The sequence below is a fragment of the Gymnoscopelus braueri genome (assembly GCF_963280865.1).
Source record: "Gymnoscopelus braueri genome assembly, chromosome: 5".
NCBI lineage: Eukaryota > Metazoa > Chordata > Actinopteri > Myctophiformes > Myctophidae > Gymnoscopelus > Gymnoscopelus braueri.
In genome coordinates this window covers 9,540,645-9,567,373 of record NC_137606.1, presented here as the reverse complement: position 1 = coordinate 9,567,373, position 26,729 = coordinate 9,540,645, and the positions used below count along the sequence as shown (strand labels likewise).

Sequence of the window (26,729 nt, the reverse complement as noted above, 5' to 3'; positions counted from 1 at the left end):
GTGTGTGTGTGTGTGTGTGTGTGTGTGTGTGTGCGCGTGTGTGTGTGGGGGGGGGGGGGGGGCGTGTTGAGAGAGGAAAAAGGAGACAGGGACAACATATGCAGAGATGGGGATGTCAGGAATCTTCTAACTATAATTAAGCAAACCTCTGTCTGTCTGTCAGACCGGGTTTTTCTCCTCAGTGCGTTCAGCAATTGATCTGAACTTGCACATGGGCAACGATCATTGCCATGTGCAGACACTCCCAACTATATTTTTCACCTTTTCCCAAATTCAAGCCGTTTTATAGCGTTTTTCCGAACCTCTGTTTCTCTCACATTTCTAAAGCCTTTTCAACTGCAATGAAAAACGAAATCTTTGCCTGCGGGTGTCGCTGGTGAGGGATTTTGCCTGTCAATCATCGCCTCTGCTCCGCCCCCCCCCCCCCCCAAAGGAAAGGATAGGGGAGGGTAGGGGCGAGGAGGAGAGTGGGCGGGATTAATCGGCTGTGACCTCACTGCCGAAGGGCCAAGCACAGATTACTTTTCAGCCTAATTATTCAGAAAACCCCAGACCACAGAAAATCCACTGAATGTTCAAAGTTCAGATTTTTGGGCGGTGAAACCGCCCCTATAAGTGAGATTTGGAAAAATTTACAAATATCTTGCGCTGTGATCTGGGCCCAGGAAATTTGTACAATTATCCTGCGCTGTGATTGGCCAATCACAGTCTATTCAGGACTGTGATTGGCCAGTGTCACATGACACATGTGCATAGCCCTATATAAGAAACCATAACTTGAAAAAAACCATAAATTGGTTTTTTTCAAGTTATGGTTCCGTCCATCATAAAGAGTGTTTCAATAAATGTATTTTTTTTTTTTACATGATTGGTTGACTCCATTCAGTATTGTGATTAGCTAGCAAGACACCGCCCACTTCACACAGGGTGTGATTTTTTAGGTGTAATTGAGGTCCCCCAAAAAACATAGAAAATAAAAAAAAGTGAAAATGAATGTCATAGAACCTTTAAAAGCGAGCAGTATAAAACAGTATAAATACAAAACAAAGGGAATATAATCCCTTTCATGTTGTCTGTAGGTTAGTAGACAGAACATGGAACCAACACTGTCAGTGTGAATGGTTCAATCACAATGAAAGCATCCACTCAGAGGATAAAAGTGCCCACTGCTGTCAGGCAGAAAAACCTCTTATCTCCATATTTTAAATTAATGCCCTACTTTATTTTTTATTTGATAGAGTACAGTAGACTGACAGGAAATGGGGAGAGAGCGAGAGATGGGGAGTGACACGCAGCAAAGGTCGTCGGGATCGGGACTCGAACCCGCGACACGCTGTCTAGGCTTGGTGCCCGGACCGCTACGCCAGCCGTCCGGGCCAATAAATGCCCTACTTGATCATACTTACAGTGTCACACAAAAAAAAGCATCAAAAGTAGCAGATCTGCAAAAGCCCTTTTTCGAGGTTTTGGACATATGAGGTTTCCAACAGACAGAGACGATTACATCCTCCTAAATTGCATGTTCATTCCGCCGACAGAAATCACATCCTTGATGAGAGAGAGACAGAGAAGCAGAGAGAGGAAGGAACTAAGGAACAATCTTATTCTAAAAGGTTTCATTTGAAATCCTGCCTGATTCCATCTGCCCCCTTCCTGGGCTATTCTGGATTCCAATGACTATAATCAAAGGAAAGGGCTCATTGGGCAGTTTGGCGATGCAGTCGACATCTGACCAGTACTTCTCCACAGGCAGAGGTACCCCTCTATGCAAACGTAGAACGATCAATTGGAGCTTGAACATCTCTCCAAGGATCAACTTACTACTTTTTGTGTGTTTCACATGGTCTACAGTCTTGATTTTATTTGACAATAAAAACAAAAAAACAACAACTTCAAAATCATCACACACACACACACACACACACACACACACACACACACACACACACACACACACACACACACACACACACACACACACACACACACACACACACACACACACACACACACACACACACACACACACACACACACACACACACACACACACACACACACACACACACACACACACAGAAAATACATGATAATGGCATGTCAAGCAGTGGGTTTTTGTCATTCTAACCACATGAACCTGTGCGTCTCTAGTCTGGGCATGTCATAATAGACGGATAGGCCAAAATAGACGAAGGTTTGCTGAAAATAGACAAACTTCACTGAGTTAGCAGGAACGCCTGGGGGGGAGGTGGGCAGTGTAGAGGAGACATGTAGATTCCTGGTCAGCGAGGGGTCCATGTGCTTCCTGGGTCAGTAAACCAAGGGAAGCATTTCTGCTGCTATTTTAGAAGCCTTTGTGCGTGAGCGTGAGGTAAAGACTGTCTAAATGGAAAAACTTTCAATTATTACTGAGACACCAGATCGGCTTACTTCAGAGTGACGTGGACAGGCTTTTCACAACCCACATCACACACACACACACACACACACACACACACGCGAAAGGAACAAAGAACAAGCGGGCGTGCTGGACCGTCTGTCACAACTCGACCGGGATGAGAAAAGAGTGAAATAGCAGCTCCCTATTCAGAAGAACCGCTGGCTTATGAAGGATTCTGGTTTCAAAGTCAAAAAAAGAACTGCCGTGTTCTCACACTTCAGTGATTCGCTCCCGGTCAAGTTACGTGTTGTAGCCGATATACCTGCCCTTGATTGGTTACACAGATTATGCCATCATTAAAGATGCAGCCGTGTGACATCATGAGCTTGCCTATCGGTTAAGACGTTAAGTGTACTGTATACTGGGTGGCATTTTCTAAAATAGCCGATCTACAAACTCGGCATGCGTTGCATTGTTTGTGACGCTAATTTCACTATTTAACCCATTAAGACCTGAGGCGAGTCAAAGAAAATAATCTAAATCCTAACAGATTTTCGAAAAATATCAAAAAAAGATATTTTCACGATTTTTCAAAAATAGCAGAGCTACAAGCTTGTATATCTGCTTTTGAATAGCCAAAGATTTTTTTAATTACACAGACAGACGCGTTCCCGGTCTTAATGGGTTAAAAAACTAATATTTGTTCATTAATCATAATTGAGGCAAAAGTTTGAAATAATCGTGGAAATAATCTTAGTTGTATGATCCTTTGAGGATCATAGCAAAAATTGCAGGGAAACTATGGACACCAATCCTTAATGTTTAGCATTACTTATTTGTGATGTTGGTGACCTTGGAAATGGCCTAGGATGTGCTACTGCTAAGTTAAAAGGGCCATACCAGTGTCAATACATGTCATTGTCATAAGAAAATGTCCATAGTCTACTCTATTCACAACTATGGCCATATATAAATCGCACAAAAAGGTTAAATCCTACGTTAAATGTATTGATGTAGCACATTTCATACGATACGCGTAAAATGAAAACAGAAAATGCAAAGGTCAGCGATGACAAAAAAATACATATTATTTATAAAAAAGGCAATAACATATAATTAAAATACAACAATGAATTATAATTAAGTGACAGACAGTACGTTAAAAAATAAATAGGACACACTTCAAACCTAGCTTGTGAGAATCGATAGGTCTTTAGTCTGCTTGAGGATACGGCTGTAGCAGACCATACTTCAAGTGCTATAGAATTCCACAAAGCGGCGGCCATAGTGGCTGAAAGCACCATAACCTGATTTAGATAACCTGGTTTATTCTAGGTTTAGAGAGGAGACCTTTATCTGATGATCTAATGGATCTGGTCAGTGCATATGGACCGAGCATGTCTTAAACACATAGGAAGGAGTTAAGCCATTGATAGATTTAAAAACAATCAGAAGCACTTTAAAATCAATGATGTGTTTCACTGGGAGCCAGTGAAGAGAAGATAAAGTAGGAGTGTCCATTAATGGCTTTATTTCTAGACTTCAGGTTTGTTTACATTTTGATCAAAGTTATTACAACGTTACCAGACCTGAATAATTAAGTCAATGTTGACCAAACATAATTGCTTATAAATCCTAGGCCTTTGAGTTTCATTTGAATGAATGTTTTCTCCAGGTACTATTTACGGATAGGCTTTTTAAATCAATGTACTGTACTAAAATAAAGTGAATGTAATGGCTTTCTGGAATATCAAACAAAACATGATCCTACTGTATGCTTTGTAAAGTAGTTGGCAGTAATGTCAAGTCAATGGGCTAAACATGGCAGGCCGCCAGTATGGTCCTTTAGATAAAGGACATTCTGAGAAGCATAAAACGCAGTCTAGGCATTTTCTAAATAAATAAAGAAACAAATAGATAAATGAATGAATGAATGAATACATAAATAAATAATCTTGCATAATAAATTGATAACTGTTGCACCACTAAATGCAAAACACCCTGGAATTGTGTAACTCCCAGTGCTGAAAACTGATTAACTGTCAGATTCATGTTCCGAAACAGTTTAATTTCATGGATGTTGGAGGAGATGTGGCATCTCCCCACTGATGTCTGGACAGCAGAGTCACTGCCCATCTTTCGCCGCAGGCTGAAAACCCACCTCTTCAGGAAACACTACCCTGACCCTTCCTCTTAGCCTTGCCTACTTGTCAATTATTTGTACGAGCTCTTGTTTTATTGGATCTTTTTTTATTTGATACACTTATTGGTTTTAGCTCTTGCTCATTTAATTTTCCTATTTGTCTCATCTGTTTAAGAAAGTAGGTATAGCTGATATATTGCACTTTTACCCTGCTAGGCAGGGTTGCATTGCTCATAGGATGGCCTTGCACGCCGTGCAGGAACCTATTTGACCAGGAGCACGCGCAGGCACACGCATAGATTTAAAACTACTTTAAATTCACACCTCAACAAATTTCAAAGGCTCCCGACTCACAACAGGTAAATTAAGATAGGAATGAGCCTAGATGCATATCAATTGTCCATTGTGTGACCTGTAGTGTAGGTGTTAAGCGATGTGCGTGTCACGTCATTAAAATACAGTGCAACCACGTTCCAATTCAGCATTGCAACACTGGCGCTAGGTATACTCTTAGTTGCTTGTTTTAGAAGAGAATGCACTTAAGACTTCTGGTGATTAGTAGTTTTCTTGCCTACCTATGTTGAATGCACTTATTGTAAGTCACTTTGGATAAAAGCGCCTGCTAAATGACCGTAATGTAATGTAATTTGAAATGTATTAAGGAGAAATGCTAATGTATCCTGGTGGATAACGGTAGCTTAAACCAGTGGTTACCAACCTTTTCACACCCCAAAAAAGATCATATTTGAACTGGGGACCCCCCAAAATAATCATATTTGAACTGGGGACCCCCCACCCTGATAAGCACTTGGAATGTAGGAGTTGAGGCATTCAATTTTGTTTTACTCGGTTCCACAGATAAATATTGTGAAAATAGCAGATCTACAAGCTCACAACACGAGGCGTTGCCTCTTTCTTATATCATTTGACAATTTGGCCAATGTTTGACCAGTTTGTATAATAAAGTTGATTACTTTTGATGCAGTAATGGCCTTTTTCTTACTTGAGGTATTAAAAAGCTCTTAAAAGTCACTTGACACTTCACAGTCATCTGGGGACCCATCCAAAATCATGTGGGGACCCCACTGGGGGTCCCGACCCACAGGTTGAGAACCACTGGCCTAAACTAGATTAAAAAAATAGAAAATAACACACAGATTCAGCAACTTCAACTGATCAGACAGTATGCAACCGTGACAGGTTAAAATGTTGCTGTGTTAACTACTAACAAAAGATGAACCCTGCTTTTGTGTATCTTCAAAATAAAGGAGCACAGTGACAGTACATCTGACATGATGATGTGCAGGGAGGGGTACAAGACCAGCTCTGTCCGCCTCCGCAACCAAAACAAAGACACAGAGCATGGTGAACAGAGAGAGAACACTGACTCAGCAAGGGCCTATCAGCTGGCCTGAAAGACAGCCATGCACAACAGGAAACAGAGCACAGCGGTGTCCAATTCTCCTGCCAACAAAGACAAAAAAGAATCAGCTTTGCACTGCCTTTGACACGGTGGCCCAGCTAGTCCTGTCACCATCGTGAAATGTTAACTTGACGATTAAATGTCACACGAATAACTGCCATTTAACGATTTCATTGTGTTTTTGACATTGACTTGATTGAACATTGACTTAATTCAGGTCTGGTAACGTTTTAATAACTTTGATCAAAATGTAAACAAACGTGTCTAAAAATCTAAAAATAAAGCCATTTATGGCCACTCCTATGTTATCTTCTCTTCACTGGCTCCCAGTGAAACAAAGAATTGATTTTAAAGTGCTTCTTTATTGTTTTTAATCTATCAATGGCTTAACTCCTTCCTATGTGTTTAAGACATGCTCGGTCCATATGCACTGACCAGATCCATTAGATCATCAGATAAAGGTCTCCTCTCTAAAGCTAGAATAAACTCTAAATCAGGTTATGGTGCTTTCAGCCACTATGGCCCCACGCTTTATGGAATTCTATACAACTTTCAAAATGCTGATCTACAAGCTCACACCGTGTCGCGACGCTTGCAGATCTGCTATTTTGGCTATTTTAAAAAAATGTTTGAAAATGTATGAAACATTTTCAACATGAAACGATTATGACGGTTATGCAAAATAATTGTGATTATCTCTAATAATAGTGATTAGGCGATTTTGTGTGTGTACAGTCAAATCCTCAAGTGTAATTGACCTCTGAGAGATGGTAAGGGTCCATTTCTCTAGGGGTGCGACAGTTAAACTGCGCAATTTAATCAATTACAAAAAACTAAAATAGTCGATTTAAAAAAATAGAAGATCTACAAGCTCACAGTGGATCGCGTGTGGGGGTTATGGGGCACAGCTTTCACCTAGGCTTGGAACTGCTTGGAAGATGGTGTACATTCCCTATGTATAGGGAATGTACATTGCTAGGCACGATAGAATTGTTGACCTATTAGTTAAGGAAATAAGTTCATATGTTTCATCAGCCAAAATGTATAAGCACTCTTGTGTTTCAACTGCCATGTTCATGCGCAATAATGAAAATGATGCCTTTTCAGATGTCACAGCTAATACACCAGATGTTGTTGTTGATGAGGACAGTAGAGAAGTGACCATTTTGGAAGTGGATGTACATTTGACCACAGCCTGGAAGAGGCATTCCTTACCAAGGTGCTTCAGTACCAACATCTTAAGGATGCTATTATACAACTTGGTTACAAATGTAAACTGCTTGTGTTCATATTTGGAAGCCTCTGTAATGTCCATAAATCAGTTGTGAGAGGCCAAGCCAAGAGCTAATAGGACATTGGCTAAATTATGTTCAGTGTCTGTGATAATTGGCAGTCGCCATGGAGGAGGCGATGCTTCCTGTATCTGTGATCTGTATCCTGAAATACTTGTTGAGTTTTACCAAGTTTGTGCGTCTACTATTGTTTGTGTTCAAGAATTTCTTGTTAAATGAGAACGCAAATAAAGATGTTAAATGTGTGTGTGGGCTGTTCCAAACTGTTTGCGGAAGGCTGCCTATACATTGTCTTCCTGAGGAGACAGAGGAGGTGAGGTGGAAGGCTGGGGTGAGAACAAACAGCTCATCCTGAGCCGAATGCGGTTCTGGTTCCAACACGCTGCCTGTGCTCCTCTCATACCTATTATTAGTAAACATGCATTTGGATATAATACAGACGGGAGGCGCACGACATGCTGGGTAGTGATGCGTGTCTAGCAACATGCCCTTACATTTACACATTTAAGATGCCGATTAATTGTCACGCAAATATTTCGCGATTTACATTGGAACATATGAATAAAAACCTGATTTCTGTTTGCCTTTTAGGCTTCGTAATGAAAAATTGCACAGGGCATATGACAAATAACTTAAAATATACAAAGTAATAATTTTCTAAATAGCAGAAATAGCTGATCTACAAGCGTTGTAAGCTTGTAGATCAGCTATTTCTGCTATTTTTGGGAAGTTTGAAAATATATGAACATTTTTCAACATGGAAACTATTATGACGATTATGCAAAATAATTGCGATTATCTCAAATAATTGTGATTACGCGATTATGTAATAATTGTGACAGGCCTACCTGGAGATGCAGCTTGGGGATATTTCTTGGGGGGTTGAATGTCACAGTCCGTGGTCCAACAACAATATTTGATATAGAGACACATAATCCACTTAATCGTGACTTACTAAGTAATAACCCCCCCCCCCCCCCCCCGCCCCCCCCCCCTCCGTAATCACTTGCAGTTCCTGGCAGACCAAAAAGCCACGAGACAAACCAAAACAACTAAGAACCCCCCCCGCCCACCCCACGGGAGTTGACAGACAACTGGAACTGAAAGGACATTATAATAACGTCTCATTCACCTCACTGCGGAAAGCTCAAGGTTATCTGGTATTGGTATATAAGCCTGCAAGGTTATTGTGCTGAGGGGCAATTGTTCTTTATACTGTATACTGTATCTATGATGAGGGATCAATGGTGCATTTATATAGCACCTTTATCCAAGGCGCTTTACAATGATTGTGCATTACATTCACACATACACACACACACACACACAGTCACACACACAGGCAAACATTGTGAAAATAGCAGATCTACAAGCTCACAGCGCCTCGCGTTGTGAGCTGGTAGATCTGCTATTTTCACAATATTTATCTGTGGAACCATGTCAGACTAAATGTAATGCCTCAACTTCTACAATTCCAAGTGCTTGTCTGGGTGGGGGTCCCGAGTTAAAATCTGATTATGGTGGGGGGTCCCCAGTTAAAATATGATTCTTTTTGGGGGTCGAGGCCTGAAAAGGTTTGTCTTCATGTGCAAATGTTTGCCAAAAAATACAGAAGCACGTAAATACAAAGCCTTAGAACACCCAAAACAAGCAGGACATTTTAACAATTTTAACTTATTTGAATGAGAGTGAAATATTTACCAAAAAAACTAAAGTTACATCTGTGAGTATAATTTGATCATATGCACAGTTGCAGACCAATGAGCACACAGGCATGCATAAATGTGAGCTGTACACTGCATTTAAAACAAATTGGACACAATAAACTTTAGAAAGGTGCTGCAAAGAGCTACGGAAAATAAGTCTGCTGGAAGCTGACATGATGGGCCAGTGAAAGCAAGGACTGCTTCACTACAAAGCACTGTGTTAATCAGACATGTTGTAAAACCATTTTGCATTGGACGGGAATTGTCATCAAAAGCAGGATATCCTGTCGTGCGAGCATCTACCTGCTCATGAAACATGAGGTCATGGGTAGACTGTAAAAAGAATGGACAGCGTTACGCCCCGAGACAGACCGTAAATGAAACAAATATTTAGGTCCTTCTACTCCTTCATTTGGAAAAAAACACACCGACTGGTTGGGTGCGCAGGCAAACATAATAATTGTGATAATAATGGCAAAATAAAATAATTAGTGGGTTGTCTCTTCATCTCTTTCTCCCTTAATAATTTCTTTCTAGCCGATAGCGAGACAATAAAGCCGCGAAAGAAAGACGGGACGACACGCAGCAAAGGGGCCTCAGGCTGGACCCCCAAACCCAGGCCAGCTGCGGGGAAGGACCACATGTGGCACGATGCGCTCCCACCAGGTGAAACCTTTTTAGTCCATCGCAGAGCCAGCTGTACAGATTTGCTGCCGTGTCTCAAACTTCGGAACCCAACAATCAATCAATAAATGCATGTGTACGTATGTATGCATGAATGTACAGTATGTGTCGGTCTGTCTGTCTGTCTGTCTATCCATCCATCTAATACTGTATGTCTCTGCACTTACAGCAAGCTATCATATCATTTCCAGTGCATTGCACAAGCACACCGACACAAAAGGGTTGCCGTCACTCTCTCACCTTGGTAGTGTCCTCGTGGGAGCGCTGGTACCGTTTCCAGCGGCAGCCATAGATCCCGGTGACACATGACAGACATAGCTGGCGCTCGTAGACCTGCAGGGGTTGGTGCTTCACCATGCTACTTCAGTCAGTCCTCTGGCCCCGCCCGTAGGACCTCTAACATCACACTGACAGCACAGGGATCCCTGGAAGGAAAACAAAAATATGATATGATATGATAAAACAATATAAAAACGTTCATGTGAAAAAATATGACAGGGTATTTTTTTCTTTTAAGCCTTGAAATTGTGATACCGATAATAAGAGACACTTCATCCACTTAATCCATTAAGACTGGGAAAGCAGCATGTCATTTTAGATTTTAACCACTTTAACCATTATCTTATACTTTGGCTATTGTATTCAAGAATAGCAGCTCTATAAAGCTCATGGTGCCGCGCTGAGCTTGTAGATCTGCAAAAAAAAAAACATTTTTAACTCAAATCTTTGCTTCTGGGGATTCTACAAATGTGAAAAAATAAAATATATATTGTACAACATTATATGTATTTAGCCACGGATCCCCATCTCAATGTTGTTGTTCCCCCCCTCAATGTTCCCCCCCCCCCCCCCCCAAGAAGCAACGATTTGACTGAACAATGTTTGCTATAATATAAATACATATATTTAAAAAATTGCACAAATGTTCATTTTTTTTTCTTCAAAAATAGCAGATCTACAAACTCGTAGCACGGCTATGAGCTTGTAGATCTGCTATTTTTGAATAGCCAAAGTATGTAATAATGGTTGAAGTGGTTGCACAGATGCGTTTCCCGGTTTTAATGAGATAATCGTGACTGACTAATAACCGTCACTGATACCGACAGACACATGATAGGACCTGATCCGAGCCGGAACACTATCCATTGATTGATCATTAACATAAACGTGCTCTGAAAACTCCACGCGGCCCACAGGTGGGCCTCCAACTCTTTCAAGATGTTCAAGTGGGCCTCAGAAGGAAAGATAGACACACAATTAGTTAGCTGTGGTCTGCATTACTCAGATGTGCTAAATTCCCTGTCTTTATTTCCACATGAGTGAGGACTGCTGGAAATTGCTCACTGTACATTATGAAGGAAAGTAAATAACTGTGCTATGAGTATGGACACACAAATGTAACATAAAGTCGTAGAAGATACCAAACCGAAATTGCATCACATTATGGTGCAAAAACTAGCAACGGGTGCAAGTGGAGTAAGTAGTGTACTGTAAACAGCAACAACTAGGCTAAATACAGACAAGTGAGCAAAGGACAGCACCTACGTGCAGCATAAGATCTAACCTCAATCTAATGATTTGACGGTCAAACCCCACTTCAAAAACGTGGGAGTTATTTTCGAATCAGAGCTGACTTCAACAGCTGACTGATTTGTTTGCAGCTGATGCCATGACGACACATTGAGGTTTAGACAACACACTCCATGTTTGAGCGTAGCTGCATTGGGAACTCCTTATACGTATAGAGCATCGCAGTTCCCGCCCACTTCCTGGTTTTTCGTGGTGCCGGAAGGAACAACTCAATGCATTTTTCCCATTGACATTTCCAAAAATATTTATATCTATTAATTTAAGCCTCGAATCAAGCCATCATGACATGACATGAATCATGACCATAAAACGTTTGATTCTGTGATTATTTTTTTTTGAAAACGGCAAAACAAAGGGTATTTATTAAATATAGTATATCATATAATTAAATATAAAATAAAATAAAATCACAGAAAAAAACGTTTTATGGTCATGATTCATGTCATGTCATGATGGCTTGATTCGAGGCTTAAATTAATAGATATAAATATTTTTGGAAATGTCAATGGGAAAAATGCATTGAGTTGTTCCTTCCGGCACCACGAAAAACCAGGAAGTGGGCGGGAACTGCGATGCTCTATAGCCTGGTTCCAGACCATAGACCCCGCCCACTCTCTGAGTGGACTGCCTCTTGGTCTGGTGTTGTAAATGTGAACCTGGGATTTATTCGGTACAAAATGTATTGTCCAATGAGAGCCGGAGGTGGGGGTGGGGATCCCTTAGGATTGGTTTAGGGAAATTCTAATCCCCTCCCCCTTGTAATCGCCTACACTGGAGCCAATGTCAGACTGAAGCTCCACACAGGCTACCTCATACGGTTATGGCTGTGTCAGAGGTCCATATTGTATACGTCGGCTATTCAAAAATAGCAGATATATAATACAGATCTGCTATTCTTTTACATTTTCAAAAAATCGTGCAAGTGTTTGAAGAATTTTGCATTTTTGGAGAATTTTGCATTTTTTAATACAAATCTTCTTTTCTGGGGGTCCCTGGCACAAAACATTTTGAGATGGGGGTCCGCGGCCAAATGCATATCAATTTAGGGGTCCTTGCCATGAAAAAGGTTGAAAACCACTGCTATAGAATAGAGTTTGTCTTGTTTTCTTTTTTCTCTGTTGTGTTAATCTTCTCTTTTGTCAGTTTTCTCGTTTGTTTGTTTGTTTTTTTCTTGTTTTCGTAGTTTTTCTTTTTTCCTTTACGTCAATTTGTTTTGTGTGCAAAGGGATAGGCAAAATAAGCCATTGGCTTCAGCCTACTCCTTTTTGATCTTAATCATACATGATATGATATGATGATATGTCGAATACATTTAATGTACCCTGCTAAGATCAAAATAAAATACTACTACTACTACTACTACTAGTTCTTGTTGTCCTAGTCTAGTCTTCTTTGTAGTGTCCTATGTTTGCTTTTCTCCTTATTTTATCTTTCTTGGGACTGTGCCCCGGGCCAGTGTAATAACTGGATGGGGGGGGGGCTCACTACAAATCCCAACCTATGGGCACACAGACATGCACGCAGATACTCCGTGCATTTATAGATAGATATCCTTGTTACTCATTGTGCTTATCAGTGCCATATCTTTGGTTATGTAATGTCCCTAGATATAAATATCTTAATATTTGGATGAATGTAACCTTTGACCATTTCAATATTATGCTTGAAAAGCCTGCTGCATGCAAGTGACTCACTGGCAGTGGCTGAGTGGAAAATCTAATCATAATTGAAAACGGCTTGATGAACCAAGTAGTAGAGGTGTGCATTGGCACTGCCCTCACTTGAAATAATTTTATTCGACAATGCATCACACTTTTCTATATTACTGCACAACATGGCAACTTTTTCATCAGTCAATACAAGCAGTCAGATACACAGAACAACATATACATCTGGCTGCTGCTCTGTGCAATTAGAAATATGATAAAAAATAATAATAATAAATAAAATAAAGATTGACATTTGGGAATGGATTCATAATCGTCCATGTCCGCATCGCAATTAATCTATGAATGGATTATTTTTTACATCACTAAGTAGCCCATTTACTAAATATTTGTATTGTGAATATCCCTTCCAGCACACACTCTGTCAATGTCCAAGGCCAAGAGGTATCATAACTGTGAGAACTTTCTATCTCTATGATGCCACAATCAGTCCAAGTAAGATATTAACATTTTGAGAACGATAATATAAACATTATAATAATAACTTGGATTTATACAGCGCCTTTCAAAAACCCAAGGACGCCTTACAATTACAAAAATGAACAAAACTATGTGCCAAAAGCCTGAGTAAAGTGACTCTTGTATATGACAATGTGTTTGGGATTGGTGCGTTCTGAAGAAGAACACACACACACACACACACACACACACACACACACACACACACACACACACACACACACACACACACACACACACACACACACACACACACACACACACACACACACACACACACACACACACACACACACACACACACACACACACACACACACACACACACACACACACACACACACTTATGTGGATATGACCGAAAAGGTAGGGACAATTATGTCCTTTTCATTCAATTTGAATGATAAGTTCAGTCTCATATCACTATTTCAACATTATATTGACATATAGCCCAACCACTGTTTGCTGCCAAACAGGGTTTTGATACCAGTGGTGGAAAAAAATACTCAAATGTTTTACTTAAGTATGTAGAAGTACTCCGTTACAAGTAAAAGCCAGAAATTCTAAATTTACTTGAAAAATGTACTTAAAGTACCAAAAGTAAAAGTACAATTTATTTTGAAAATAGCAGATCTACAAGCTCACGCGACGTGTTGTGAGCTTGTAGATCTGCTATTTTCAAATAGCCTAGGTATAAAATAGGGCTAAAGTGGTTAATGTATGTTTTATAATGTAATAATTTATATCTGCTAGGTATAAAATAGGGCTAAAGTGGTTAATGTATGTTTTATAATGTAATAATTTATATCTGCAAAGTAACTAGTGACAAAAGTTTTCATATAATTAAAGTGGAGTAAAAGTACAATATTTGCCTCTTGAGATGTAGAGGAGTAGAAGTAAAACTATAGACAATTGGAAATACTCCAGTAAAGTAAAAGTACCTCAAAATTGTACTTAATTACAGTACTTGAGTAAATGTACTTAGCTACTTTACACCACTGTTTGATACTGTATAGTGTTTGTCTGCAATAGCTTTCTGATATTTGTGGGTGGGGCCTACAGTATATATATATATCGCCATATATCATGAACGCAACATCCAATGGGCGGGGGGATGTCTGGTCCACAGATAATATAACTATGATATTCACAGACACAATGGTGTCTGCTGTGAGTTAATCACAGCTAAATTACTCAGGTACTTGCAGCAAGGTGCTGAAAATGTTTCAGCACTAAGGACCCGGTAATCAGCCATAATAACAGTAATGACATTATGGCCCTGCTGACTGCCATCACAAATGTGATCCCAACTGGTCTCCAGGGACAGGAAGGAGCATGTTACAGCAAAACACACCTCCATTCAATCTGAGGATATGAAACAGCCTTTCGCTGTCATCAGAGCATAAATGACTTCAGTGTAATAGCAGCAGTTTGGAGCCCTTGGGAACAGGGTCAAGGATCAGAGGAAACAGGGCCAAATATGTTTATTAGCGGAATATGCAGTACAAAGTAGTTTTAACTTACAGATTATCTTACACAGATAGCTGCTCTGCACCCAATGACACCAACTGTGTTGTTGGCGTCATCAGTTTTAATGTTTTAATTGTTCTGTGACTTGTTTAGTGTATGTATGTAATAGGCAGTGTGGTGTAAAGTAACTAAGTGCATTTACTCAGGTACTGTACTTAAGTAAAATTTTGAGGTATTTTTTACTTTACTGGAGTATTTCAAATTTTCAGTACTTTTACTTCTACTCCACTACATCCCAGACGCAAATATTACTAGTGGTTAGTACTTTTACTGCACTACAATTATTTGAGTTACTTTGTAGATTTTGATCGGCCATTTGAAAATAGCAGATCTACAAGCTCTTGTGAGCTTGTACTGTAGATCTGCTATTTTCAAAGGATTTGTACACATTGTATGCATTTGAAAACTTGTGAAATGAGACATTCTGCAGAATGAGTACTTTCTACTTTTGGTACTTTAAGTACATTTTGATACCAATACTTTTGTACTTTTACTCAAGTAAATTTTGAATTCCAGAGTATTTCTACATTGCAGTATTGATACTTTTACTTAAGTTTTTCCACCACTGGTAATTAGGTTTCCTTTTAGGACTTCCAACTTGAAAAATGCATACAGGCCCCCAAAGAGGAAGGTACAGTCAACCATACACAAAGCTGTGTGGCTGCCATGAGAGTGGGCTTAAATCAAAGTGCACCAATTGAGTAGCCATTGCACCATAGTTAACCTTATGGCTAAGTAGATGCAAATTAAACGTTTCAGCAGTCTTTAACATCGATGCTAATTTAACATCGACGCTAATTACAGTCATCCGCCTCCAGTCCAGTCATCTTGGTCTCTGTGCAGCAGCTGCACATTTGCATCTGTAGAAGAGGCCCTGCATCCTGTTATTAAGCCAAACTGCTCCGTGTTAAGGAGGTATACCCCCTTAGAAGCTGTTTCACCCCAGCTGGACCCCCAAGGGTCCTTGACGGGCTACGTATGTGATGTAGCTCCATTGCTACTGAAGACTTTAACCCATTAAGACCTGAGGCCCATTCTATAAATGTCTTCTAAATCCTAAGAGTTTTCTGGAAAAAAAACTTATGTTGCTATATCAGTGGTGCTCAAATGTTTTCATGTCAAGGACCCCCAAAATTGTGCATGTGGCCGCAGACCCCCATCTCAAAAATACTTTGTTCCAGGGACCCCCAGAAGCAAATATTAGAGTTAAAAATACATAACGTTTAAGATCTACAGGCTCATTGCATGGCACGAAGTGATTATGGGCTTGTATATCTGCTATTTTTGAATAGCCAAAGTATAAAATAATGGTTAAAGTGCTTAATTGCTTTCCAGTGGTGCCAGAGAGTAGGCGTTCACAGATGGACAGGCACAGACACACTAATTTCTCAAGAACAGATTCAGAGCTGCGCTATTGAAATGCAAAAGTGAAAAACGCTGGGGGCACTGTTTTTCCTTTTTTTTTTACCTGGGATCCCAGATTGCAGACACACAGACACACGGACGGACAAGGGTGAAAACATCATTTCCGTCCTCGGCCATTCGGCCTTGTAGAGATAATAAAGGTTTATGATATTAACACGTTTAGTTCAAGATAATCTTCACAAATAAACACACTTTTTATGATTTATTTAAAACCAATACACAGTAAAAAAAGGCTTCAAAATTCACAGTTGACATTAGCCTTAACGGGTACAATTTATGTTGGAAAGAAATATGAAACTCTCTTAAGCTTATATTAACTACAAACTAACTCTTAGGCTTATGTTAACCACAGACTAACTCTTAGGCTTATGTTAACCACAGACTAACTCTCATAGGCTTATGTTAACCACAGAATTTATTTCCTGCATAATTAAAATCTCTATTGTAAAAAAGCATTGGAAATCTGACGAGGGCAGGGAACCCATAGCAGATTCACTTGTGGGCAGTGATTCTAGGCAGTAGCTAAGGTTCAGCACTAGTGCAGGTCAAGATGACTATGAACCAGTAGAGATGCACTGTAATAGATGCACTGTGATACTCAGCACACAATTCTGTTTGATATACGATTGCGCTCATGGTAAAATATTATCCCAATTTTCGCGGCCCTCACATCTAGATGTTTTATGTTGTCAATTGTTTCTCTGCTCTCCTCTCCTCTCCCTCTTCTCATCCTCTCCTCACCGCTTTGAGGTTGGCGGCCCTCACATCTAGATGTTTAATGTTGTCAGTTGTTCCTCTCCTCTCCCCTCCTCTCCTCTCCTCTCCCCTCCTCTCCCCCCTCCTCTCATCCTCTCCTCACCGCTTTGAGGTTGGCGGCCCTCACATCTAGATGTTTAATGTTGTCAGTTGTTCCTCTCCCCTCCTCTCTCCTCACCTCTCCTCCCCCCCTCTCCTCTCCTCCCCTCACCCCTTCCCTCTCTCCCCCCTCCTCTCATCCTCTCCTCACCCCTCCTCTCCTCTGATCCTCCTCTTCTCTGATTGATCTAGATGTTTAATGTTGTCAGTTGTTCCTCTCCTCTCCCCTCCCCTCCTCTCTCCTCTCCTCTCCCCCCTCCCATCCTCTCCTCACCCCTCCTCTCCTCTAATCCCCCTCTTCTTCTCCTCACCCCTCCCCTCTCTTCCCCCTTCTCCTCTCCTCCTTTTTTTGGGCGGTGTAGCCGCTCCTATAAGTGGGGTTGGGACACCTCATTAGTACACATTTGCTGTACTGTGATTGGCTCATTAGTACACCCCTAGCTGTGCTGTGATTGGCTGACTCTATTGGCTGACTCTATTCAGCACTGTGATTGGCTAGCGAGACACATGATGACATTAATAACCTATAAATAGGACGATGCACTTTTAAAAAAAACATTTTTGGGCGGTGTAGCCGCCCCTATAAGTGGGGTTGGGACATCTCATTAGTATTAGTTTCCTGCACTGTGATTGGCCCAGCTGGCCCAGTTAGCTGTACTGTGATTGGCTGACTCTATTGGCTGACTCTATTCAGCACTGTGATTGGCTAGCGAGACACATGATGACATTAATAACCTATAAATAAGATTATGGACTTCCAAAAATACATTTTTTTTTTAAGTGAGCTTCCATCACTATGATGACCACTGTGATGACCACACCGCCCACTTCACACTGGGTGTGATTTTTTTTGGTACTGTGGCTAAAATGTAGTAGATGTAAGTGATGTAGATGTACAATAGCTCTGCACACACGTCACACGTTATGCGACGCCCTGCCAATCAATCAGTCAAGCTGAGGGTCTGATTGGCCTATCAGGGAAGCCTTCTCTGCACACACGTCATGCGAAGTCCGGCATAAACGTCATGCAAGTGGAGTGAACCTCTGCTGACCAACCCCGGACGTACTTTGGAGGCCTTGTCAATTATAGTAGTATAATTAGATAAGATAAGAGGTAAGAAAGTGAGGTAAGAAAGTGCAAGATTCTGTGATGTTAAATGGCTATTGAAAAGTGAAAAACGCTGGGGGCACTGTTTTTCCTTTTTTTTTACCTGGGATCCCAGATTGCAGACACACAGACAGACAAGGGTGAAAACATAATTTCCGGACTCGGCCATCCGGCCTTGTAGAGATAATAAAGGTTTATGATATTAACACGTTTAGTTCAAAAAGATAATCTTCACAAATAAACACTTTTTATGATTTCTTTAAAACCAATACACAGTAAAAAAAGGCTTCAAAATTCACAGTTGACATTAGCCTTAACGGGTACAATTTATGTCAGAAAGAAACATGAAACTCTCTTAAGCTTATGTTAACTACAGACTAAAGGTCCTTACACACCGGCGAATATGCGAATATACGCAAAATTCTGACTCGTTCCGAATAATTAAAAGACGCTTTTTCGCTTCGCGAAACTGATGTGGACGCTTGCATTGACTTTATAAGGTTTTTAAAAAAAACGTATTTATTCGCATGAAGAATTCGCCCCGGTGTGTAAGGACCTTAACTCTTAGGCTTATGTTAAATGGCTGAAATAGAAAAAGCATTTAGATTCAACAACATTCAGCTTTCAAAAGAATACAATATTGGCTAACTCATAACACATGCATTAATTCCATGTCACAAGCTTTCATTACATCCCTGTGAACCAGCATAGACCGATACCGAGAAAAAAGGGCCAACCTCCCTGTCAAACGTCAAGCACACTAGATAAACCAGTTCATCATGGATAATCACTGTAACCGTACAACCCTGCATTATGCATGATACAGATTTGCCTCAGTAGCTACGGGCACAGATAAAGCAATTTCTTACACTGCAGAGTTATAGTTAATGTGTTCATCCGTTTTTCCATTAATAATACCTGTGGGGTGGATACAAAAAAAGATGATGTTGCAACCCAAACATCAAACGAGAAAGGGAGAGAGAAAGCCTATTTCACCCATGCAGTAGCCCAGGCAAATTAATGCTGGGTGCCGAAACTCAACAAGATGATGCGTTGCTTCGTTACCTTGTACATCGTCTCTGTCGAGTGGAAACCTTGTATCTACAAGCTCCAAACGCGGCGCATCGTGCCGCGCCTCGAGCTTGTGGATCTGCTACTTTTGATACTTTTGTGTGAAGCTGTAGTATGATCAAGTATAGGGCATTTAAAAAAATAAAAAAAATATGGGAAATATATAGGAGATAAGAGGTTTCTCTATATACCATTAAAGAAAATTGATGAATCCAAAGCATTTTACAGCAAAAAAGTGAATATGTTTTTCCATGTCTGGCCACCAAACTGGCAGTATCAGTACCATGCTACCCATTGTCAGGAAACTCATCCTGACAGTCTTAGTGGAAGGTTTATTGAGCTATAGAAAGAATGAGTCCCCAAAGTGTTGGTGCCCATTTCACGGTTTTCTTTTTTCTACTAAATCATTGGTTCTCAAAGTGGGGTCCGGGGACCCCCAGGGGTCCTTGAGGGAGTCCCATGGGGTCCCCAGCTAAATGATAGAGAGTTAGGAACCAAATGGGACCCTTATGGGTCTGTAACTCAGAGAGTGTACAAATGGATCCATTTAGTTCCAGTTGTACACTCTCAGAGTTAAATTAACATTGATTTTACAATATAAATTGGGGTCCCAGAGATAGAAATGCCATTAAATGGGGGTCGTAGCCTAATGCATGTCAAACTGGGGGTCCTTGAAATTAAAATGGTTGAGAATCACTGCTAGACCCGTAAAAATCTTCTCTTATGGGGGTCCCTGGCATATCTTATCTTATATCTTATCTTATCTTATACTACTATAATTGACAAGGCCTCCAAAGTACGTCCGGGGTTGGTCAGCAGAGGATCACTCCACTTGCCTCCAAACTTGCCACAGACTATTGATCAGAGCTCTGGCTATTATTTAGGCTTCTTACCCCACCTTGTGATCAGACTCTCAGCTTGACTGATTCCCAGATTGGTCTATCTGATAGACCGGCATAAACGTCATGCGAAGCCCTGCCAAGTCAGGTGGAGGGTCTGATAGACTCTATCAGACCCTCCACCTGACTTGGCAGGGCTTCGCATGACGTTTATGCCGGACTTCGCATGACGTGTGTGCAGAGAAGGCTTCCCTGATAGGCCAATCAGACCCTCAGCTTGACTGATTGATTGGCAGGGCTTCGCATAACGTTTACACCGGACTTCGCATGACGTGTGTGCAGAGCTATACATCTCTTACATTTTAGCCACAGTACCCAAAAAAGAGGAGAAGAGGAGGGGAGAGGCGAGGAGAGGAGAGGGGAGGGGTGAGGAGAGGAGGGGAGGAGAGGAGAAGGGGGGAGAGTAGAAGGGGGAAGAGAGGGGAGGGTGAGGAGAAGAGGGGGAATAGAGGAGGGGTGAGGGGGAATAGAGGAGAGGAGGGGTGAGGAAAGGAGGGGGGGAGAGAGGGGAGGGGTGAGGAGAGGAGGGAGGAGAGAGGAGGAGAGGAGGGGAGGAGAGGGGAGGGGTGAGGAGAGGAGAGGAGAGGAGAGGAGAGGAGGGGAGGAAAGGAAAGGAAAGGAGAGGAGAGGAGAGGAGAGGAGAGGAGAGGAGAGGAGAGGAGAGGAGAGGAGAGGAGAGGAGAGGAGAGGAGAGGAGGGGAGGGGAGGGGAGGGGAGGAGAGGACTAGGCCGACAAAGGCCGCCGTCCTGGTTCATAAATATCTCTTACTACATTTTAGCCACAGCAGCTTTCCTTCTTTTTGGCCACAGCATCTTTCTACAAAGCCAAGAATGTCACTGGTAAGATAGTGGAGTTCAAAAGACAAGGACCAAAGCCATTCAAGATGAGTGGCCAGATGTACCACATTACTCCATCTGCAATCTTTCCTGACAGCACAAAGCAGCCCAAACCTCTAGTATTTTCAAATGGGGGTCCGCGGGCTAATAAGTGTCAATTTGGGGGTCCTTGACATGAAAAAGTGTAATGCTAAATGACATGGGTGGGTGCTAAGCATTTAGGGGTTTTCCTCTTCAAATGTCTTGCTATGGTGGGTCTGAGCAGATACAGTAGCAAATCTGGCATTGTTCCTCTGGTGTCTTATGAGCACTGCAACTTTAGATATTCTGCTCAGTAGTTAAACCATGAGCTGGGTGTCTATTTCTTGGAAGGGATGATTGAAGCTTCCAAGCTGTAGTAAGTACAGTCAATACTGCATGGTGCATAATTAAGTAGTCCTTTTGGCTTCCTTTGTCCACGCCAGTCAAATACCCAGAGTGAGTGGGATATTATGCAAAGAGGGGGAATGTATGAGACCATGCTTGCTCAGCCTTCATGGAGATTATTAGTTCAATAAATCGTTGTTGTTGTTGTTGTGTGGACACCTTGTATGTCCAAAACTGTTAGTATTCAGGATATGGAAAAAATAACCTGTTTTCCAATGGATCCAATCCAGTCATTTAGTCTCAAGCTGTTGTTAATTCTTTTTTCACTTCGTAACCACATTCACCTCTCACTCGTTTCACGACACGGCTATTTGCACACATTCATTTATGGAAAAACATGAAAAGTTTAAATATAGAGAATAATACAAGGTTTCTGCCTGACAGCAACAAAATAAGCCTTTCGCTGGTGCTCAATTCACTTACTGTAGGGCCTACATGTGTGTATATTATTGGGTTGTCATTGAGATCAGTTGAAGCATGTTGTAATAGTGTCCTCAGAGCAAAAACCCATTCAATCCGGGGACGCATCGGTGTCATTATAGATTTCTTTGGCTATTCAAAAATAGCAGATATACAAGCTCATAGCAGGCACCAAGTTTTTTTTTATCGTGAACATTTTTGCATATATTTATATTTCTAAAGTGAACATTTTTGAATCAAATCTTTGCTTCTGGGGGTCCCTATTACAACATATTTTGAGGTGGGGGTCCGCGGGCAAATGCATATAATTTTGGGAGTAAAAAAGTTTGAGAACCACTGATATAGAAACATACGTTTTTCCCCGCAAAAAAACTGCAGGATTTAGAAGACATTTTGTAGAATCCCCCAGAAGAAAAGATTTGAGTTAAAAATGTTTGCTTTAAAAAATTATATATATTCAATAGATTTGCACAAACTTTCACGATTTTCTCAAAAATAGCAGATCAACAAGCTCGTAGCGCGGCACCTTGTATATCTGCTATTTTTGAATAGCCAAAGAAATCTAAAAATGACACAGATGCGTTCCCGGTCTAAATAGGATAATGGAGGATATCAGGAACTAACTCAAGATTTCAATAATTAAGACTCCATTAAGACTGCTCTAGTCTAAAGGTTTGATATTTAAAGTTATTTTGGGGGACTTTTTCGGAGCATTTATTAGACAGCGTGTAGAGAGACAGGAAACACAGAGGTTCGTGCAGCAAATGGTCTGGCCGGCTGGGAATCGAACCGGGGCGGGGACTCACTGTCAGGTATTAGAGCCCATCATGTGATATACAAACAAACCATTTGGCTTTCAGGTCGCCCCAGGTTTGACATTTAATTTAACAGTAAACACTGAACAGGGGCCAGATTAACCCATTTAGACCGGGAAAGAATCCGTGTAATTTTTCAGATTTCTTTGGCTATTCAAAAATAGCAGATCTACAAGCTACGAGCTTGTAGGTCTGCTATTTTTTTTTTAATCATTAAAGTTTGTGAAAATCTTTTGAATATATATAATTTTTTTAACAAATTCTTTGCTTTTGGGAGTTGTACAAATATCCTACAGTATTCCTTTTGTAAAAACGTATGTTTCTAGAACCACTGATATAGAAACTTAACTTTCTATATCAGTGGTTCTCAAACTTTTTTATGTCAAGGCCTCCCAAAATGATAATTTGGCCACAGACCCCCATCTCAAAATATATTGTAATAGGGACCCCCCCAGAAGCAAAGATTTTAATCAAAAATGTTCCTTTTAAATATATATATTCAACCATTTGCACACATTTTCACGATTTAAAAAAATGTGCAGATCTACAAGCTCATGAGGAGGCTATGAGCTTGTAGATCTGCTACTTTTTATTAGCCAAAGAAATCTAAAATGACACAGATGCGTTCCCGGTCTTATTGGGTTAAGACATTTGTCTGGAAACATAGAGTGCAAGCAATTGTCTGTGGTTCTAATCTAGTGCTTCCCAGTGCATATTTGTTGCCGCCTGTATGATAATAATGTCTGAGCAAAGGTCAAGTGACATTGAGATTCCTTATGCGATGAGCTAATACAAAATATGGGAACGTTTCACAACATGCAGGAGGCCACACCTTCATCCAGGAGAAAAACAATAACATTACACAGAGAGAGCGACCCGGTAACAACCAGGTTCAGCCATGTCAAGTTATCACTTGTTTACAAATTACAGCGCTCAAACCGGTCCTTGGCAACACCACCGTGTTGTTAAGAGGTTCGTGCTTGCTATGGTTCAGATTGCAACATGTTTACTGCCCGTTGACTTCATTCACAATTAGTGAGTCACGACCACGTAAGCCCCACTTTATACTTCGCATGGCGGAAAGCGCAGATTTTATTTCATTTTGGCATTTTCATTATAATAACAACATGCCCAAAATAGTGACACCCGGGGTCATGTGGTTAAATCCAGGGCAGAAAACTAGGCCAAACGTCTTTGCCCAACAACAACCACAGCAATAAATAAGTATAATCCCGCATTTTTCACCAGAAATGTAACAGCTTTAACCAGGCAACTTCACTTTGTACAGGATTTGGAACGCCATGATGGGTTTTTCCACTTACCAAAGCAACTACTACACAGTACAATCTTCAGGGTTTATCTATTTGTTAACCCATTCAGACCGGGAACGCATCCGTGTAATTTGTTTTGATTTCTTTCACTATTAAAAAATAGCAGATATACAAGCTCAAAGCGCGGCACAAGCTTTGCAGATCTGCTATTTTTGAAAAATCTTGTGCAAATGTGCATGAAAATGTGTGCAAATCTTTGAATATATATATAATTTTTAAAGTGAACATTTGTAACTAAAATCTTTGCTTCTGGGGGGGTCCCTGGAACAAAAGCTTTTCAGATGGGGTCCGCGGCCAAATACATCATTTTGGGTGGTCCTTGACATGAAAAGGTTTGAGAACCACTGATATTATAGCAACATAAGTTTTTGTTTATAGAAAACTGTTAGGATTTAGAAAACATTTGTAGAATCCCCAGAGGCAAAGATTTGAGTTAAAATGTTCACTTTAAAAAATAAATATATTCAAAGATTTTCACACATTTTCACGATTTTTCAAAAACAAAAGCAGATCTACAAGCTCATAGTGCGGCACTCGGTGCCGCACTATGAGCTTGTATATCTACTATATTTTTGAATAGCCAAAGATATCTAAAAATGACACAGATGCGTTCCCCGGTCTTAATGGGTTAATCTGAGAGTACAAAGGCATCCATTTGGTGACATTAACACTCAAGAGTAAAATTTGGATTTGTGTAGGTTGGATAGATCACTGGTTCTCAACCTTTTCAGGCCGTGACCTCCAAAAATAATCATATTTGTACTGGGGACCCCCCCCCCACCATGACAAGCATGAATTGTATCCATTACATTTAGTTTGACTCGGTTCCACAGAAAAATATTGTGAAAATAGACGCAGCTCTTTTCAAAGCATGTAAATCGGCTATTTTCACAATATTTGCCTCTTTCTTAGCTAATATTTGACACTTTGGCCAATGTTTGACCATTGTTTATATGGCTGGTTGGTCACTTTGGACAAAGTAATGTTCTTATTTTTTATTTTTGTTTCTTTTAGAGGTCTTAAATCCTTAGATTTATAAATGTGCAGATACCCTGTATACACTTATACTGTATGTTGTTTTGTTTACTGTCGAGTGAGAAAACAATGTTGCATATTAAGCTAATCCTCTGGGGACCCCCAGAATCATTTGGGGACCCCCCTGGGGACCCACAGATTGAGAACCAACGGGATAGACAAACCAGCCTCAGTAAGAATTTACCAGCACAGGGGTGTTTGTCAAAGCCAGCATTAACCTCTACAGATCTAGATCTACAAGCTCATAGCGCTGCACCGAGTGCCGCGCTATGAGCTTATAGATATGCTTTTTTTTTTTTTATCGTGTAAATTTGTGCAAATCTTTGAATATATGTTTTTTAAAGCGAACATTTTGAACTCAAATCTTTGCTTCTGGGGATTCTACAAATGTCTTCTAAATTCCAACAGTTTTTTGAAAAAAACCTATGTTGCTATAATATATCTCAGTGGTTCCCAAACTTTTTCGTGTCAAGGACCACCCAAAATGATATTTATTTGGCCGTGAACCCCCAACTCAAAAATATTTTTGTTCCAGGGACCCCAAGAAGTTGTAACAGTTAAAAAAGTTCGCTTAATTTTTTTTTTTACATATTCAAAGATTTGCACAAATGTTCTACAAGCTCATACCGCGCTATGAGCTTGTATATCTGCTATTTTTGATAAGCCAAAGAAATCAAAAAATGACACAGAAGCGTTCCCGGTCTTAATGGATTAAGTGAACTGGACAGCAAAGAGACATCTTTAGTAATGCAATAATTATCCTTAAGTGTCAGGCAACCTTGTTTTTTTTGTTTGTTGTTTTCTCACATTTCCCCATCATTAGACAAATTCATCTCTCTCTCAGCATGACGGTAATGACACACTGGAATACATTAAAACTGCAATAAGTAGCCTAATAATTAATTATGTCAGAGGATTTATCAAAGTTAACATGGTGTATCCATGTTTGCCATTTTCAGAAGCTGAATCCCTTGAATCGTAATATACAGGAATGTATCTCAGTGGCTTTTGCCTCATTGACAATTTAGAGATCTGGTATCATGCAACGATAACCACAAGTGTGACAACTTATGTTTCAGAACTGAGGTTTGTCGTAGAATGCCATTACGTATCATTGACTGTGTCATTTTAGATTTATTTGGATATTCAAAAATAGCAGATATACAAGCGCTACAAGCTTGTAGATCTGCTATTTTGTAGATCTGCTATTTATTAATTTTTTCGTGAAAATTTGTGCAAATCTTTGAATATATAGATATTTTTAAAGCGAACATTTGTAACTCAAATATTTGCTTCTGGGGTCCCTGGAACAAAATATTTTAGGACGGGGGTCCACGGCCAAATACATATCATTTTGGGTGGTCCTTCACATGAAAAAGTTTGGGAACCACTGATATATATATAGCAACATAAGTTTTTGCAGCCCCACAGTCCATCTAGTGCTGTCACGATTACACATTTAAGTTGACGATTAATTGTCACACAAATAATTGCGATTAATGATCGAATTGTGTTTTTAGTAGGGGTGCAACGATACGTTTTAACAACGATTCGATACGTATCACGATACTTG

General features: G+C 40.4%; 3 protein-coding genes across 9 annotated transcripts in view; 2 read left to right on the top strand and 1 right to left on the bottom strand.

Annotated features, from left to right (window-relative positions):
• The window catches only part of med17 (mediator complex subunit 17), a 167,454-nt gene extending 166,816 nt beyond the window's left edge, over positions 1-638 (top strand). The window contains exon 14 of the transcript XR_013933139.1: positions 582-638. The gene's annotated coding sequence lies outside the window, so the exon portion shown is untranslated. The remainder of the gene's footprint in view (positions 1-581) is intronic.
• Positions 1-26,729, top strand: part of LOC308085076 (tsukushi-like) — a 147,164-nt gene that overhangs the window by 9,460 nt on the left and 110,975 nt on the right. The window lies entirely within an intron of this gene.
• The window catches only part of LOC308085066 (glycerophosphodiester phosphodiesterase domain-containing protein 5-like), a 116,254-nt gene that overhangs the window by 65,317 nt on the left and 24,208 nt on the right, over positions 1-26,729 (bottom strand). For all 7 annotated transcript variants that reach the window (XM_080428107.1, XM_080428106.1, XM_080428105.1 and 4 more), the window contains exon 2: positions 9,869-10,053. In XM_080428107.1, the coding sequence (XP_080284233.1) occupies positions 9,869-9,985 (117 nt within the window). In that variant the 5' untranslated portion in view covers positions 9,986-10,053. The remainder of the gene's footprint in view (positions 1-9,868; positions 10,054-26,729) is intronic.